The sequence below is a fragment of the Mus musculus genome, chromosome 7 (assembly GCF_000001635.26).
Source record: "Mus musculus strain C57BL/6J chromosome 7, GRCm38.p6 C57BL/6J".
Lineage (NCBI taxonomy): Eukaryota > Metazoa > Chordata > Mammalia > Rodentia > Muridae > Mus > Mus musculus.
The window spans coordinates 28,738,512-28,754,021 of record NC_000073.6 but is presented as its reverse complement, the minus strand read 5'-3'; the positions used below and the strand labels follow the sequence as shown (position 1 = coordinate 28,754,021).

At 52.8% G+C, this 15,510-nt stretch overlaps 2 protein-coding genes across 8 annotated transcripts; one reads left to right on the top strand and one right to left on the bottom strand.

Moving 5' to 3' along the window:
- Nucleotides 1–142: 142 nt before the first annotated feature.
- On the bottom strand, nt 143–12,065 carry Sars2 (seryl-aminoacyl-tRNA synthetase 2). Of its 4 annotated transcripts, none has more exons than NM_023637.3 (16): nt 11,740–12,054; nt 9,685–9,780; nt 7,541–7,570; nt 7,141–7,281; nt 7,009–7,063; nt 6,472–6,535; nt 6,085–6,190; nt 5,020–5,067; nt 4,337–4,445; nt 4,096–4,141; nt 3,924–4,011; nt 3,731–3,840; nt 1,687–1,780; nt 1,504–1,596; nt 1,354–1,419; nt 143–591 (listed from the first exon to the last, which is right to left on the bottom strand). In NM_023637.3, exons 1-16 carry the CDS (start codon nt 12,004–12,006, stop codon nt 448–450), a joined length of 1,557 nt encoding a protein of 518 aa, NP_076126.2. In that variant the 5' UTR covers nt 12,007–12,054; the 3' UTR covers nt 143–447. The 4 variants fall into 4 exon arrangements, 3 of the variants coding, with proteins under 3 accessions (NP_076126.2, XP_006540439.1, XP_006540438.1); XR_003946566.1 differs by having other exon boundaries at nt 150–591; nt 4,337–4,441; nt 11,740–12,063; XM_006540376.2 differs by lacking the exons at nt 6,085–6,190; nt 6,472–6,535; nt 7,009–7,063; ... (2 more) ...; nt 9,685–9,780; nt 11,740–12,054 and adding an exon at nt 5,505–5,567 and having other exon boundaries at nt 150–591.
- A 135-nt stretch (nt 12,066–12,200) lies between these two features.
- Nucleotides 12,201–14,381, top strand: Mrps12 (mitochondrial ribosomal protein S12). 4 transcript variants are annotated; one of them, NM_001360252.1, is made up of 3 exons: nt 12,201–12,217; nt 12,468–12,535; nt 13,783–14,381. In NM_001360252.1, the coding sequence occupies exons 2-3, from the start codon at nt 12,487–12,489 to the stop codon at nt 14,151–14,153; spliced, it is 420 nt and encodes a 139-aa protein (NP_001347181.1). In that variant the 5' UTR covers nt 12,201–12,217; nt 12,468–12,486; the 3' UTR covers nt 14,154–14,381. The 4 variants fall into 4 exon arrangements, with proteins under 4 accessions (NP_001347181.1, NP_036015.1, NP_001347179.1 ...); NM_011885.5 differs by having other exon boundaries at nt 12,201–12,257; NM_001360250.1 differs by having other exon boundaries at nt 12,201–12,535.
- Nucleotides 14,382–15,510: the final 1,129 nt, after the last annotated feature.

Below are 15,510 nucleotides of genomic sequence, written 5' to 3'. Positions count from 1 at the left end.
TTGGCTCAGTTTGAGGGAGCCATCAGAGGGTGATGGCCTTATTCCAGAGGAAGGGAGAGATCCTGGCATCCCTGGGGAGCCCCTAGGCAGCCACAGCCTCTTTGACGATTGATTTAGCAATGAAAGCAGTCAGCCAGCACTTCCTGTGCTCATGGATCCAGAAGACTCTGTTCTCACGACCATTTATTGTGGCCATTCTGCTCCGCACTGAGGTGGGAAGAAGAAGCTGGGACGGCCTTCTTCCGGCCCACAGGCTGAGCCGTGCCTCTGGCTGACAGCCTCAATGGTAGAGGGATCACTGACAATAATTCACTGGCAGGGAAGGGACAGTAGACTCAGGAGTCCAGGAGGGGAGGTGACACCTACAGAGACATCAGGACCAGCTACAGGGGAAAGTCTCTAAGTATCAGGGGTCTCTAGAACGCCAGCCTCTGGAGCAGACAGCTGTCATCTGGTGGCAGACTGGCCGGGGAGCCTGGGCTTCTGAGGCTGATTGGGGCCGATGTACTGGAGAGGCACATGGGTAGGGGCTGTGATCCGGTCCGTGCCTAGGTAGGGCTGGAGAGCGGCGGGCACGAGGACTGAACCATCCTGGCGACAGAGCGGTTGTTAGGATGCTACCCTTCCTCCAGCTCCCCCACCAGCTGCTGGTGGAAGTCTCAGACCCTCACTGTTTCCCTCCTCTTTTTGGTACCAACTGAGCCCAGAGTGTTCTCCATGCCATACAAACTCTTAACTACTGGGCTGCACCCCAGCCCCTCCCTGGGGTATTCTAAGCAGGGGCCCTGCCACTGAGCCACGCCCCCAGCCCCTCACTAGGGGATTCTAGGCTGGGGCTCTACCACTGAGCCCCGCCCCCAGCTCCTCACTGGGAGATTCTAGGCAGGGGATCTACAACTGAGCCACGCCCCCAGCCCCCCACTGGGGGATTCTAGGCAGGGGCTCTACCACTGAGCCACGCCCCCAGCCCCCCACTGGGGGATTCTAGGCAGGGGCTCTACCACTGAGCCACGCCCCCAGCTCCTCAGTGAGTGAGATTCCTGACAGGTGTTTTACCACCGAGCCACACCCCTGGTCCTCTTTTACTTTTTTTTTTTTTTTTGGTTTTTCGAGACAGGGTTTCTCTGTGTAGCCCTGGCTGTCCTGGAACTCACTCTGTAGACCAGGCTAGCCTCGAACTCAGAAATACGCCTGTCTCTGCCTCCCGAGTGCTGGGATTAAAGGCGTGCGCCACCACGCCCGGCCTCTTTTACTTTTTAACTTGAGATAGGTTTTTATTAAGTTGCCCAGGCAGGCCTTGAACCTGCAGTCCTCCCACCAAACCTAAGATTCCAGACTTGGGGGCTCTCTCACCTTTTGCTGATTGCTTTCCAGGAGGGCAATGAGGACTCGGGGAACAGCACAAGCGGTGGCATTCACCTGGAAGAAGCGCATGCTCAGGGCCAGGCTCTGATTCCATCCTGGCCCTGGGATGGGAAGGTGAAGATTCAGCGTGGTCCTTACCGTGTGTGCGAACTGCAGCTCCCCGGTCTCTGTCTCAAACATGATGTACAGGCGGCGGCTCTGGAAGTCTGTGCAGTTGGAGGCACTGGTGACCTGGAACAGGAGTGATTGAGGGTCTGTCTTGGGGGACAGGCCCATCCTCCAGTGTCTTATCAAATGTGCCCACTAGGCCAGGCCTCTTACCTCTCCATAGCGGCCTCGGCCAGGCATCCAGGCCTCAATGTCGAACTTGCGATAAGCAGGAAGGCCCAGTTCCTGGGTGGGCATGTCCAGTACCCTGAGGCCAAGGTAAAAAAAAAAGACAGGGTAAAAGTCATTGGATAAAGGAGAAGGATGTAAAGGAGGGGGGAGGAGGGGAAGGAGGAGGAGGAGGGGGGAGGAGGGGGAGGAGAAGGAGGGAGGAGGAAGGGGAGGAGGAGGAGGGGGAAGGAGGAGGAAGGGGGAAGAGGAGGAAGGGGGAGGAGGAGGAAAGGGGGAGGAGGAGGAGAAGGAAGGGGGAGGAGGAGGAAGTAGAGAGGAAGGAGGAGGGGGAAGGAGGAGGAAGGGGGGAGGAGGAGGAAGTAGAGAGGAGGAGGAGGGAGAAGGAGGAGGAGGGGGAAGGAAAGGAAGGAGGAGGGGGAAGGAGGAGGGGGAGGTGGTGGCGGCAGCAACCAAAAAGGAGGGAAAGGGATAAGAACACAGTGGAAGAGGAGAACCAGCAGCTGGGGAGGTGGTACCCACAGGAGACAGAAGAGAAGGCCAAGGTGAAAAGGAAAGACAGCCATGCAGACGTCTGTGGGCACTCACCCTACCATTCTTATGGTCTAGAGCAGTACCTCCAGTTTTGGAGTTCTAACTGGCCTTTTCCCTTTGTCTGTCTGTCTGTCTGTCTTTTTCTTTTTTTGAGATAGGGTCTCATGCAGCCCAGGCTGGCTTAGACTTTAGCTGAGGATGGCTTTGAATAGGATCTGGATCCCAAGTGCTGGAGTTGTAGATCACAAATTGTAGGTGTGCATCTCTGGATGCTGTGTGTGTGTGCCCACTGATTCCACTAGACAGGCTGGGCAGCAAGCTCCAGGGCGCTGTGGACAGGCTGGGCAGCGAGCTCCAGGGCGCTGTGGACAGGCTGGGCAGCGAGCTCCAGGGCGCTGTGGACAGGCTGGGCAGCGAGCTCCAGGGCGCTGTGGACAGGCTGGGCAGCGAGCTCCAGGGCGCTGTGGACAGGCTGGGCAGCGAGCTCCAGGGCGCTGTGGACAGGCTGGGCAGCGAGCTCCAGGGCGCTGTTCCTGCCTCTGCAGCACTGGGCCCTGATGCTCACCTTCCCCCAGCTGCTATGTGGGTGCTGGGGATCAGAACTGAGGTCCTCCTGCTTCCACGGCAGGCACTTTTCTGAGCTAGTTTTCTGCTTCCTTTGAAACAAGGTCTCATGTACTCCAGGCTGGCCTCAAACTCATAGCAATCCTTCTGCCTCAGCCTCCCTCGTGCTTGGATTCTAAGTGTGCGCCATGACACTAAGCCTTTTCTGTTTTATTTCTGTTTCATTTTGAGACAGGCTTCCACTCTATAGCTCAGGTTGGTTTTGAACTCATGGAAATCCTGCCATGGACTCTAAAGTGTTGAGATTACCGGTGTGAGACATGCCACCTGGTTGCATACTCTCAGAGTTTTGTTTTGTTTTGTTTGTTTGTGTTTTGCAGTGAGACACCTGGGTAAAAGGTGGCCTTCCTCAGCCCTCAGTAAAGCTGTCTGTCTGTCTGTCCTGTAGAACAAGTGGGCCTTGTGATAACTGATGCCTCCCTTCTGCACCCCTGCTTTACCCGGGAGGACAATGAGGTCTCTTGGACCAAACTCTAAAGACTGGGAGCTTGGTTGTGTGTGTGTGTGTGTGTGTGTGTGTGGCAGCTTTAATTCCCATGCTTTTGACACTCTTTTTTTGTTTTTGTTTTTGTTTTTTTTCCAGACAGGGTTTCTCTGTGTAGCCCTGGCTGTCCTAGAACTCACTTTGTAGACCAGGTTGGCCTTGAACTCAGAAATCCGCCTGCCTCTGCCTCCCAAGTGCTGGGATTAAAAGCGTGCGCCACCATTGCCTGGCTTGACACTCGTATATAAAACAAAATAATGCACAGACAGAAACTATACAGCCCAGAGGCCTCACCTAGGGGATAGGAGCAGGTGGTAGGCCAGCCCAGTCAACCCCACTCTCCCAGCCCCCAACCCCTACCAGTCCCACCCAGTTTCATCTCCGCACCGGAAGTGCAAGCCCAGCTCCGTCAAGATCTCCACCTGCAGAGACAGGAACTCATCCAACAGCTGCGAGCTCTGCTCCAGCCCAGGGCCTGTCACCCCAAACATCTCCACCTGGAACAGGACAGGATACTGGGTCAGGAGGTCCTGGGTGGTGGAGGGGACCTGTGCACGCCAGCCAGGCCTACACTACTCACCTTAGTGAAGTGATGGACTCGGTACAGTCCCCAAGGCTCCTTCCCAGTGTCTGTCTCTGCCCGGTAGCAGGTGCTGGCACAGACCATCCTAGTAGGAAGATGGGAGATTGGGTCAGGCAGGGTAGATGCTACCTACCAATGGGGGTCTAGCATTAAAGGAAATGGGCATCACCTGACTGGAAGGTCCCTGAAAGCTACAGAGTGGTCCATGAAGTATCCTGGGAGGAGAAAGAGGCAGGATGGGGTCAGCCAGGGCTGCCATTACCCACAGGAAGTCAGTGAGATTTCAAGTAGAACCCCAGTCAGAGTACCGGTTTCTGGCAGCCTACACCACTGGATATGTTAGTCCCCAGGGTTGTTGTCTGTCCCCTGCAGGGAGCTGTCCTCCCTGCATCCCCCAGGCAACTGCTCACCTGCCAGCCCCACCTCTGCCGTCCCGGCCAGGTTAAGGTCTTCGAAGCGAGAGGGGTCAATATTGTAAATCTGGGATGGGTTGGCATTTGGTGTCATTCCACAGCCTTCCTGGGGGAAGGTTTGCAGGGGTCAGGTGATGGGGTAACCTTGGCCTCCCTCTTTTTTTTTTTAGGTATTTTCCTCATTTACATTTTCAATGCTATCCCAAAGGTCCCCCATACCCACCCCCCCCCAATCCCCTACTCACCCACTCCCCCTTTTTGGCCCTGGCGTTCCCCTGTACTGGGGCATATAAAGTTTGCAAGTCCAATGGGCCTCTCTTTGCAGTGATGGCCGACTAGGCCATCTTTTGATACATATGCAGCTAAAGACAAGAGCTCCCGGGTACTGGTTAGTTCATATTGTTGTTCCACCTATAGGGTTGCAGTTCCCTATAGCTCCTTGGGTAATTTCTCTAGCTCCTCCATTAGGGGCCGTGTGACCCATCCAATAGCTGACTGTGATCATCCACTTCTGTGTTTGCTAGGCCCTGGGCCTCCCTAATTCTGAGGCTGCCATCCCAGATGTTCCTCTAGAAGCATCTGGAACTGCTTTGCTCTCCCACACTGTGACTGACTTCCATGACCTAGCCCAGGGTGGTCTCCTCAAGGAGAAGGGGCCCCGTCACTCGGGTCTCACTCACAAACACAGCTCCTCTCAGAAGGTCTGGGACCGTCATGGGGGTGAAGCCCTGCAGAGAGGAGACGGGAATCAACCCAGGGAGGGAGACAGTGGCTGCCCTGCCAGTCCACAGTCCATCCCTCTGCGGAAGAAACTACAGAAGCCTGAGTCCTGGGTCCCTGTTATTGGGGTTCTCCTGCTGCGAGCACCCTGCTTTCCCCGCAGTTCACCCGCAGAGGGCAGCTGGGGGCGCCACTAAGAGAAGTTCAGCCCTAACATGTCCCTTCCCCGCTCGAAGCCTTCCCAGCGCCATCAGAAAATCTGTTTTGGCGAATGCCTTTAACCCCAGAATGTCAGAGGTTAGAGGTAGGCAGATCTCTGAGTTTGAGGCCAGCCTGGTCTACATAGGGTGCTCCAGGCTACCAGCTAAGGTTACAAAGTCAGACTCTGTCTCAAACAAACAAAAACAAAAATCAAAAAACCAAAAAGAACAACAGAAAAGAAAACCTGAAAGACTGTGACGTCCCCACCGTGACTAGCAAGTCATCAACTTTGATGGCACAGACTCCTGGCCTCAGTGGACACTGTGTTCCTCAGGTGCCCCCAACCCTGCAGCAGGAAGTGGGGGTACTGATTACAAGTGCAGGCTCTCGGCCAAGCTCCTAGCTCCATTCAAGCCTCAATTTTCCCATCTCAAAAGAGGGCATAATAATAGCGTCCCCCTAGTGCAGAGGGCATAGGAATCAACGTGTTGATAACATACGCCGATGCTGAGACTGCAGCACACCGGCCTCTTTGGCTTTTTAATTAATTAATTAATTAATTAATCAATTATTTTGAGACAGAGTTTTCCCATGTTGCCCGTGTCAGCCTTGAAGTTTTGATTCTCCAGTGCTGGATAAGTATGTGCTACTATCTCTCTGGGTATGGATATGTTCCAGGGAATGGGAGCCAGGGCCTTATACTTGCCAGGCAAGTGCTTTCCCAGTTAACTGAGCTATGCTCCTAGCCCCCTGGAGCATCCTTAACCTGTCTAAGCTTGGTACCGGTGCCACCCTGTCCAAGCAGGTCCTCAGGTAGACCATACCCTGCTGACAAGCTTGCTGAGGGTGAAGTTGACCAGGCCGTGCTGTAAGAGGGCTCCTGCCCCACGCAGGTAATAGGACCGGTGGCCAGACACGTGAGACAGGCGCCTAGAGACAGACAGGCAGACAAACCAGCAGTGCCTACGGGCCAGGGTGCGTGGGGAAAGGGCTCGTGTACCCAGGGGACAGAGAGGCCCAGATGACAGGCGGGCCGGGCATTAAATATTCATGCTGGGTGGGCCCAGCCCTGGCATTCCACCTTGTGCCCTAAGGCTGCAGGAGAGAAGCTAGCTGCCAGCTGTTAGGGCTGCCAGCTGTTAGTGTGGGGATGATGGGCTAAGGGGGGGGAGGGGAGAGGTCTGGGGAGAATGGGGGTGTTGGGAGCTCACTTCTGCCGGATGATGTCCAGTTTCTCGCCAATTTCCAGGTGGCCTCGGGGTTGGAAGGAGAAAGCTGGTTGTAGATGGAATGCGATGGGGTAAGAGAGAAAGAAAGATGAATCGGAGAGCCGGGAGGAGAGAGAGAGGCTCATGGGGGAAGGGAAGGGAATAAGAGAAGCAGAGAGAAGGGAGGGAAGAGAGGGAGGTGAGAGGAAGGAAGGAAAAAGAGAAGGAAATGGATGAGAGAGATGAGAGAAGGGAAGGAGATCAGACAGAGAGTGGACACACACATGGGGGCTAGGAAGAAAAGCCCCCGAGAATGGGGACCAAAGCAAAGCAAGTAAGAAAAGAGAGAGGCAGCCAGGCAGGCGGTCACCGTGACAGGGTGGGCTGCCCAGTGAAGGAAGGGCAAGGAGTCGCAGCCTCCGCTCAAGTCTGAAGGGCTGTTCCAGCTACACCCCCAAGCCCTACCCTGACCCAAAGACCTGCCATGCCCCACTCCCAGCCTGAGCTCCCAGGCACCCTGAGCCCTGGGGTGTGACTTACCCGGCTTTTCACCCACCACACGGACCACTCTAGCCTGGCTCTCGTCCCCCACAGGCTGTGGGAAGAGGAGTGTGTCAGAGGGAAGGAGACAGCCTGGATGCCCAGTGTCCCTGGCAGCTGAACGGCCTTTACCGTGTCTGGGTGGGTCTGGTTGGGCAGCCTCAGTGCCTGCTGGTACAGCTGCTCCTCTAGCTGGGTCTCTTGGGGGTACAAGGGTGTGAGCTGCTTCCGGATCTCCCGGCCTCGGGCCCGCAGGCCCTGATATTGGGGGTCCTAGACAGGGCAGAGGGTTACCCTGGGGGAGAGTCGGGCATACCTCTACCAGCATGACTTATCTTTGCTGGCAGGACCCCATGGAAACACCCACCATTTCTTTCCTCTCAGTTTGGCAAGATCAGGCAAACAATGCTCAGGTCTAGCTAACTGGAACTTTCTCTTGCTTCCCCTAACCCTGCCTGGATTAGAATTGTGGCCAACATGGCACCCTCCCTGCCCGCCCCACTGACGGTGCAGACGTCGGGGCCCTGAGTACCTTCTGCACTTGGTCACTGTCTTGGTTTGCCTGGTGGAGAAGAAAGGGGAGAAGGTGATTAGGTAATGCACGTGGGGGTCCAGAGTAGAGGCAGCAGAGGTCAGAGTTCAAAGAGGAGCATGACATCTGAACCTCCCACCCTGCCGCAGGCTCTCTGCTGGTGAAGCCACAAGGTGGCAACGTGATGTAACAGGAATGATACCCAGCGCTGTGAATGAACTGTTCCCTCTGTGAGGGGAAGAGGGGGGCTGTGTGGAGCACACCTCTTTATTTTACATGGCTACTTTCTTTGTGCATTTGGGTTTAAACTTTGGGCCTTGTGCAAGGTAGGTAACATTAAACCACCCAGAGACATTCCTGGCTCTACTTGTGTGTGTGTGTGTGTATGTGCGTGTGCGTATGCGTGTGTGTATGCCCTTGGAGGCCAGAGGAGGTGTCAGAACTGGAGCTAGACTTAGGGTATGAACACCAGGCATAGGCACTGAGAACCAAACTCAAGTCTACAAGAGCTGCTGGACCATCTCTCTTTCTTGAGCTTTTTTGTTTTTGTTTTTTGTTTGAGACAGGGTTTCTCTGTGTAGCCCTGGATGTCCTGGAGATTGCTCTGTAGATCAGGCTGGCCTGGAACTCAGAGGTCTGCCTGTCTCTGCCTCCCGAGCTCTGGGATTAAAGGTGTGCGCCACCACCTCCCAGCTAGGATTTTTCCTTGTTTTTTTTTTTTTTTTAAAGATTAATTTATGTATTTCATGTACATGAGTGCTCTATCTGCATAGGCCAGAAGAAGGGGGCATTAGATCTTAGTACAGATGGTTGTGAGCCACCATGCGGTTGCTGGGAATTGAACTCAGGACCTCTGAGTTCACAGTAGCCAGTGCTCTTAACCACTGAGCCATCTCTCCGGTCCCTGTCTGTCATTATTTTAAACGACCTTTGGGGGAATCACATAGGACAGCCTGGCCTGGAACCTGATATGTAGCTGTGGTTATTTTAAGGAGAACAGACCCAATAGCTCTCCTGTTTTCATGCTTAGTCCCCAGGTGATGCACTGTTTGAAAGGATTAGGAAGTTTGGCTTTGTTAGAGTAGGCACAGACTTGGGGGAAGATATGCCACTGGGCGTGGGCTCCGAAGTATCAAGAGCACACAGCAGGCCTAGTGTCTGCTCCCTGCCAGCGGGATGAGGATCACAATCTAAAGCTCTCAGCCACTGCACCGGCCATCCATGCCTGTCTGCTTCCCGCCATGATGACAACAGACTAACCTTCCAAAACCCTACGCCAGTCCCCAGTTAAGTACCTGCTGGATCTCCTCACGGCAACACAACAGTGCCTAAGACCGAAGCTAAGGATACGGAACTCCTGATCCTCTGACCTCTACCTGCCAGATGCTGGGATTACAGCTGTGTGCCACCAACACCTTTAGGACCCTACTAAGCCATCTGTGTGAGTGCTACTGGTTATCAAGCTTTGTAAATGTTGAACTGTGGACTCTATATGGGGCACTTTAACTGAATATTAGGGTTACAAAAAAAATCAGCAACAGTACAGGTTTCTGTATGCACAATGATGTAAACTAGTTACCAATCAAACATGTAAGAAATGTGAGGTGTTTCTGGTAAAAAGGGGGCTGGTGGGTGGGGGAAGGTTAAGAAGCCAGGTGCTCTCCTCTCTCCTCCTCACAGACCTCATTCAGGTTGTCCCTCTCTAGACAGCTTTCAGTTCAGGAGCAGGGACACTGGCCCTAAGCTAGCAACAGTGACTTACCATCCTGCTGATGACTGTCATGGGTGTCTGAGCTCTGGCAACAAGAGGGGCTTCTACTTAGGGAATGGTCTCCTTGCTCTTGGAAAAGACCTGGAGGTAGACCTTGTCTCTGACCTGCTGGCAGCCATCTTGGGACTGGGATGGGGTCCGATCTATGCACTGAAGTTGGGCACACAGAGAATCTGGTTGGAGATGCTGAAGAGAGCTAATTTATCAGCCTAGGAACATCAGGCCTGGGTGGCTTGCTTTATTAGGTAACAACTGTCTACATGATTCAAGCCCTTTTCATTGGGTTTCCTGTTATTCCCAGACAGAGAGGCATCCTAGCTGCCTCTGGCCTAACCCGGTGAACGCAGGACCCCTGTTCCCCATGCTCACTCACCAGCAGGGCCCGCACTGCCTCTGCCACAGCCTCCTTCTCTGCCTCCAGGCTCCGGATCTGCTCTCGAAGCTGCCTCAACTCCTGCCACGTGGAGATCTGTGGGAGAACACCACAGTGAAATGGCCACTGCTCTGAAGTCTCCTCTGCCAGGCACCTGGATGGCAGTGGGGGAGGGGCACTCTCTTCTCCCATTAGCACTATGACACCCAGAAGCTGGGGTGGGCACACAGTTGCCCTGAATCAATGCATTTCCCAGTTTACTTTGAAGCCACTTCTGTTGGTATGATCACGACCAACCAACGGAAAATCATGGAAGTGTGACTCTTTTATTTATTTATTTATTTTTAGTTTTGTAAGACAGTGTATTTATGTACAGCCCAGGGTGGCCTTGAACTTGTAATCAACCTGTCATTCTCTGAGTGCACTAACACACGCCTGGCTAAGTCACCTCTTTAAAGGTGACTAAACTTTTTCTTTCTTGTTTATTTACTTTGTGTGGCTGCAGCATGGATGTCAGAAGACAGTATACGAAGTCAGTTCTCTCCCAGGGATTGAACTCAGGTCGTCAGCTTGGCAGTAAGGACCTTTACCTGCTAAGCCATCTCCCCTGTAAATATAAGGCTCTTCTGTAAATATAAGGTCTCCTTATGTAGTCCTGGGTACCCTGGAACTTGCTAAGGAGACCAAAGATCTGCCTGCCTCTTCCTCCTCCAGAGTACTTCATCACCACACCCAGACAGACCTTTCTTCTATTATTATTATTATTTTTTATTTATTTATTTATTTTTTTACAAGACAGGGTTTCTCTGTATAGCCCTGGCTTCCTGGAACTCACTCTGTAGACCAGGCTGGCCTCGAACTCAGAAATCTGTCTGCCTCTGCCTCCCGAGTGCTGGGATTAAAGGCGTGCACCACCACCGCCCGGCTCCTTTCTTCTATTATTAAGCATGTACGTGACTTTCTTGTGTTTGCGCTTAAATGAGGGGTCAGAAGACAATTCTCTCAAGAATTGGTTTTCTCCTACCACCAGGAAATTGAACTCCGGTTATCAGGTTTGGCAGGAAGTGCCCTATTTGGCTTAGCCACCAGTGCTTACTGGTGAAAAACTAAACATGACAAAAACTTGAAATATGGCTAAAGTGATTGACAATGACTGGTGGTGTGAGAGTCTGTAGTGACCTGAATGAGAAATGTCCCCCATATCCTGACATTTGAACATGGTCAAATGATCAGTGGCTGGTGATGTTTGGGGAGGCTTAGGAGGCGTGGCCTTGCTGGAGGAAATATGTTCCTGGAGGTGGGCTTTGAGAGCTTAAAGCCTCGTCCTGCATCTAGTTTGAGGTCTGTGCTTCATGATTGTGGTTAAAGATGTGTGCTGTCAGCTTACTGCTCTGTGACCTGCTGCTATTCTGCCATTCCCTACCAAGCCCAAAATAAATCCTTCTGTAAGTTGCTTTGTTCATGGTGTTTTATCAAGGCAACAGAGTTGGGAAGATTCATCTATTACATTCGGAATTCACTACCGGCATGGAGACCCCCAATTTTAGTTCCCTATAAGGTAGAATTATGGCGCATAGTCTTAACCTCTGGATCATAAATACATGAACAGATATACCTTAAATATCTGTTTAGCAGGTATTTATCCATTCAACTCCATCAGGATGTTTATAGCAGGATGCAAAGCTCTGTCTCCAAAATTCCCTCTGATTCACACCTCCCTCCTCATTTTTCTTTGTGGCCTAAGGGTGAGCCCGGCACGAAGTTTGAGTACAGAAGACAATGGTATTTAGGTTCTGGGAGTACAGTAGATACCAACTGTCGAATTATGAAATGCATGCAAAAGGGCATGTAGGTCACAGAAGGCATCCACGACGTTCAATAGGGCCTCAGTTCTCCCTAGATCATTGGCACCTAAGTGGGTGTCATGCACAAGACATTGCCTAACTTGGGAAGGAACCCAAATTCCTGTTGAGTAGTTTTTCCCACAACTGGAATGCATCTGGTAAACCCAGTTCTGTAAAGCATCCTGCTCCCTCAGGGCGCAAGCGCACTCACAATCGCAGGCAGGTCGGCCGGCCGCAGCTCCCCCTTGCGGAGCTCCAGGGAGCGCGCGGCTTTTTCTGGGCATGCGCACACCGACTCCATGTCCAAGTAGGGAAGCTCGCTGTAGCCCTCTCGTGCGTGTTCGTACAGGAGGTTCCGGACTCGTTTCTCCGTAGCGAAACTCCTCCTTGGGTTCTGGCTGCACACGCAGCGTCCTCGGGACCGGAGCCCCTGGCGAGCCAGGAAAGGCCACCAAAGCCGCGCCATGGACGCAGCCATCTTGGAGTGGAAACAAGAAGTCACTCATCATGGACGAGCCAATCAGACGCGCAAGGAGATTTCCCGCCCAGGCTTCAGAATCCCTTCCAATGAGGAAAATGGAACTCAGCTAGAATCTGTTATTGTCCAATCGTCATCCTTGTCCCGTCCCTTCAGTGACGCAGGAAAGATCTAGCCAATCACTAAGGAGGAACCCCGGAAGGGGCTGGAGGTAGGGGTTGGCGTGTGTGCGACCCCGCTAGGTTGGTGAGGTGGGTGCAGTTATCTGTGATCCAGATCTCTCCTCTCTCCTCAGTTTCCCCTTCCAGTATCCGGGCAAGGGCGGTTGGGTCCTTGGGGGCCTACTCAGAAGGAGACTGAATTTGCGAGGGGACTTTCTGTTTTAGAGGAGATTCTAGAAGGCTCTGAGAGTGGGTTTCTGGTCCCAACCTCCTTTCTGAATGTCTTCTCTCCTAATACAGGGACGCTGCAGGCGGCGAGATGTCCTGGCCCGGCCTTCTTTATGGCCTCACCACGTCCCTCAGTCGTGGTAAGTGAGCATGGGCCACAGGGACGAGGACAGCTCCCTGGCATTTGCGTGTTTTTGCCAGATTTCGGATGGTATCATCTTTAAGCACGGTGCCTTTTCTATTTTGGAGACAGGGTTTCACTGTAGTCCAGGTCAACTTCCAAATCACTTTGTAGACAGGATGGCCTTGACCTCCTGACTACCGCTTCAATCTCCCAAGTTCTGGAGTTACAGGCGTTTTCTACCACGCTCCCGGCTCAGGGGGCAGGAGGTGGGAAGGTCCTGTGTTCTTAGAGTTTAAGTCAGTCTTAGTCATGGCTCCCCTGCATCGATAGCGGTGAATCCCTGAGATTGCATTGCCTGGTGATATTCTGTCTTAGTTTGTGTAAGTGCACTCTCGATGTCCGTGTAACAATCATACCAACAAATGCTCCTTTCTTGGCATGTCTCCCTGCTTAGGTGTCTCTCAGTAGTGTTTATTCCTTCAGTGTTTATTGATCACCCCCTACAGGTGAGAAGGCCAAGCTAAGAAGTTTAGTGGTGGCGCACACCTTTAATCCCAGCACTCGGGAGGCAGGCAGATTTCTGAGTTCGAGGCCAGGCTGGTCTACAAAGTGAGTTCCAGGACAGCCAGGGCTACACAGAGAAACCCTGTCTCAAAAAACCAAAAAAAAAAAAAAAAAAAGAAGAAGAAGAAGTTTAGTTATTCATTCACGTGCTATTTTTCTAATTCTAAGACGGGCCACCCATTGGAGGACAACTTTTATGTTCCTAGACATTGCCCAGACATCAGGTTTGTACACAGTGTTCTGAGGGAGGCAGGCATTGGGTATTCCATTCACATGGTATTTCGAGACAGGGTTTCTCTGTGTAGCCCTGGCTGTCCTGGAACTCACTCTGTAGACCAGGCTGGCCTCGAACTTAGAAATCCGCCTGCCTCTGCCTCCGGAGTGCTGGGATTAAAGAGCAGTCAGTGCTCTTACCCTCTGAGCCATCTCGCCAGCCCGCAACCAGTGCTCTTAACCACTGAGGTATCTTTCCAGCCCCTGTATGAATGTGTGTATGTAAGTGCAACCCATGGGTGTGTCAGATCCTCTGGAACTAGAGGTGTGTGAGCCACCACTGTGGGTGCTGCGAATCAAATGGTCGTCCTTTGCAGGAGCAACAAGTGCTTCTAACCACGAGCCATCTGTCCCCACTGAATAGTCTTAGACTTGGATTCCTATCTAGAATACGGAAACCTAGTAGGCCCTCTTGTGTCTCTCCAGGCCTAGCCCTCGCTCCCCAGCTCTGGGCCGCCCGTTCCATGGCCACCCTGAACCAGATGCACCGCTTAGGCCCCCGGAAGGAACCCCCTAAGCGTCTGGGCCCCACAGAGGGCCGGCCCCAGCTGAAGGGTGTGGTGTTGCGCACATTCATCCGAAAGCCGAAGAAGCCCAACTCCGCCAACCGCAAGTGCTGCCGAGTCCGCCTCAGCACAGGCAAAGAGGCTGTCTGCTTCATCCCCGGGGAGGGCCACACCCTGCAGGAGCATCACGTGGTCCTCGTGGAGGGTGGTCGCACCCAGGACCTGCCTGGGGTCAAACTCAAAGTTGTGAGGGGCAAGTATGACTGCGGCCACGTGCAAAAGAAGAAATGACAGTAATTCACAGTGGTCTGGCACTCGATCCTTGGAAACGGGTTCTTCCTACTCCCGGGTCTTGGGCTCAAATCTTACTGTGATTCAGCAAGACTGTTGTTAACCTGCAAGAGTACTGAAGGTGAATTGGAAGGCAGTACCCCTGTGCGTCCATGTTCAGTGTTTGCAGGTTGACCTCATGTGCTGGGATGGGGTTTGTAATAAATATATCTTCAGGTTGTGATGTTACTCAGTGTGCGGTGTCTGTCCCCGGGTGTGGTGGCAAATGCCAAGCTGTGCACCTCAGTTCCCTCTTCCTAAACAGGTCACTGACAGAGGAAGTGTTCTAGGTGCTGAACGTTATTAACCGTGTGCTCCACATGGTTAGTGCACATATGTGTGTGGAGGTGATGTGGGTTCTTTTGTTTGGGGGATGGGTGTGTGCATGTGAGTGCAGATGCCCTTGGAGGCCACCGTTCTGGGTCCCCCCAGGGTTCGGTTGTGAACTGCCTGTTGTGGGTGCTGGAAACCAAACGGGTTTTCTCTGAGAGCAGTTTGTGTTTCTAACCTCTGAGCCATCTGCCAGCCCCTTTAGCATCTGTTTTATTGGGCAGATTGGAAGGATTTAGAGTAGGCATTAGAGGCGGCTCCCCCACAGCCTGTCTGGTGCCAGGCATCTCTACAGGGGGTAGAGGGCAGGAGAAAAGTTGTTACCTGGCAGGAGGCAAGGAGCCTCTGAGGAACTGATGAGATGTGCTGCCAGGCAGGCAAAGGTGGGGTGCTACAGGGTGTACAGACAGACAGGACAGACACAGTCCTGTCCCCCAGGTGGATAGGGACCCAGAGCTGGATCTGAGATGCAGATGTCCCAGTGACCACTGTTCCCTGCTAACAATAAACTCATTCCCAAAATATGCAGATAAGAGTCACTGTCCAGGGCTGGCCTGGCAGCTCAGTGAGCAAAGATGGCTGCCAAGAAGCCTGGTGTCCTGAATTTGATCCCCAGGGTAAAAGCAAGCCTTCTGCAAGTTGTGCTCTGACCTGATGTGTGCCAGGTGTGTTTGTGGTTTTCAACCTGTGAGTCTCCACCCCGTTAGAGGTTGAACAACCCTTCTGCAGGGTTGCCTAAGGCCATTGGAAAACATACTTAAATTATGATTCAAAACTAGCAAAATTACAGTTATGAAGTAGCAATGAAAATAACTTTATGGTGGGGGGTCAGCACAATCTGAGGAGCTGTATTAAAGGGTTGCGGCATTTAGGAAGGTTGAGAACCTCTGGTCTACACAAACTAAAGTCATGGTGAGTGTGGCTCTTTCAGAGGACCCAAGTTCAATTCCCAGCACTCACGTCAGGTGGCTCACAACCACCAGTAACT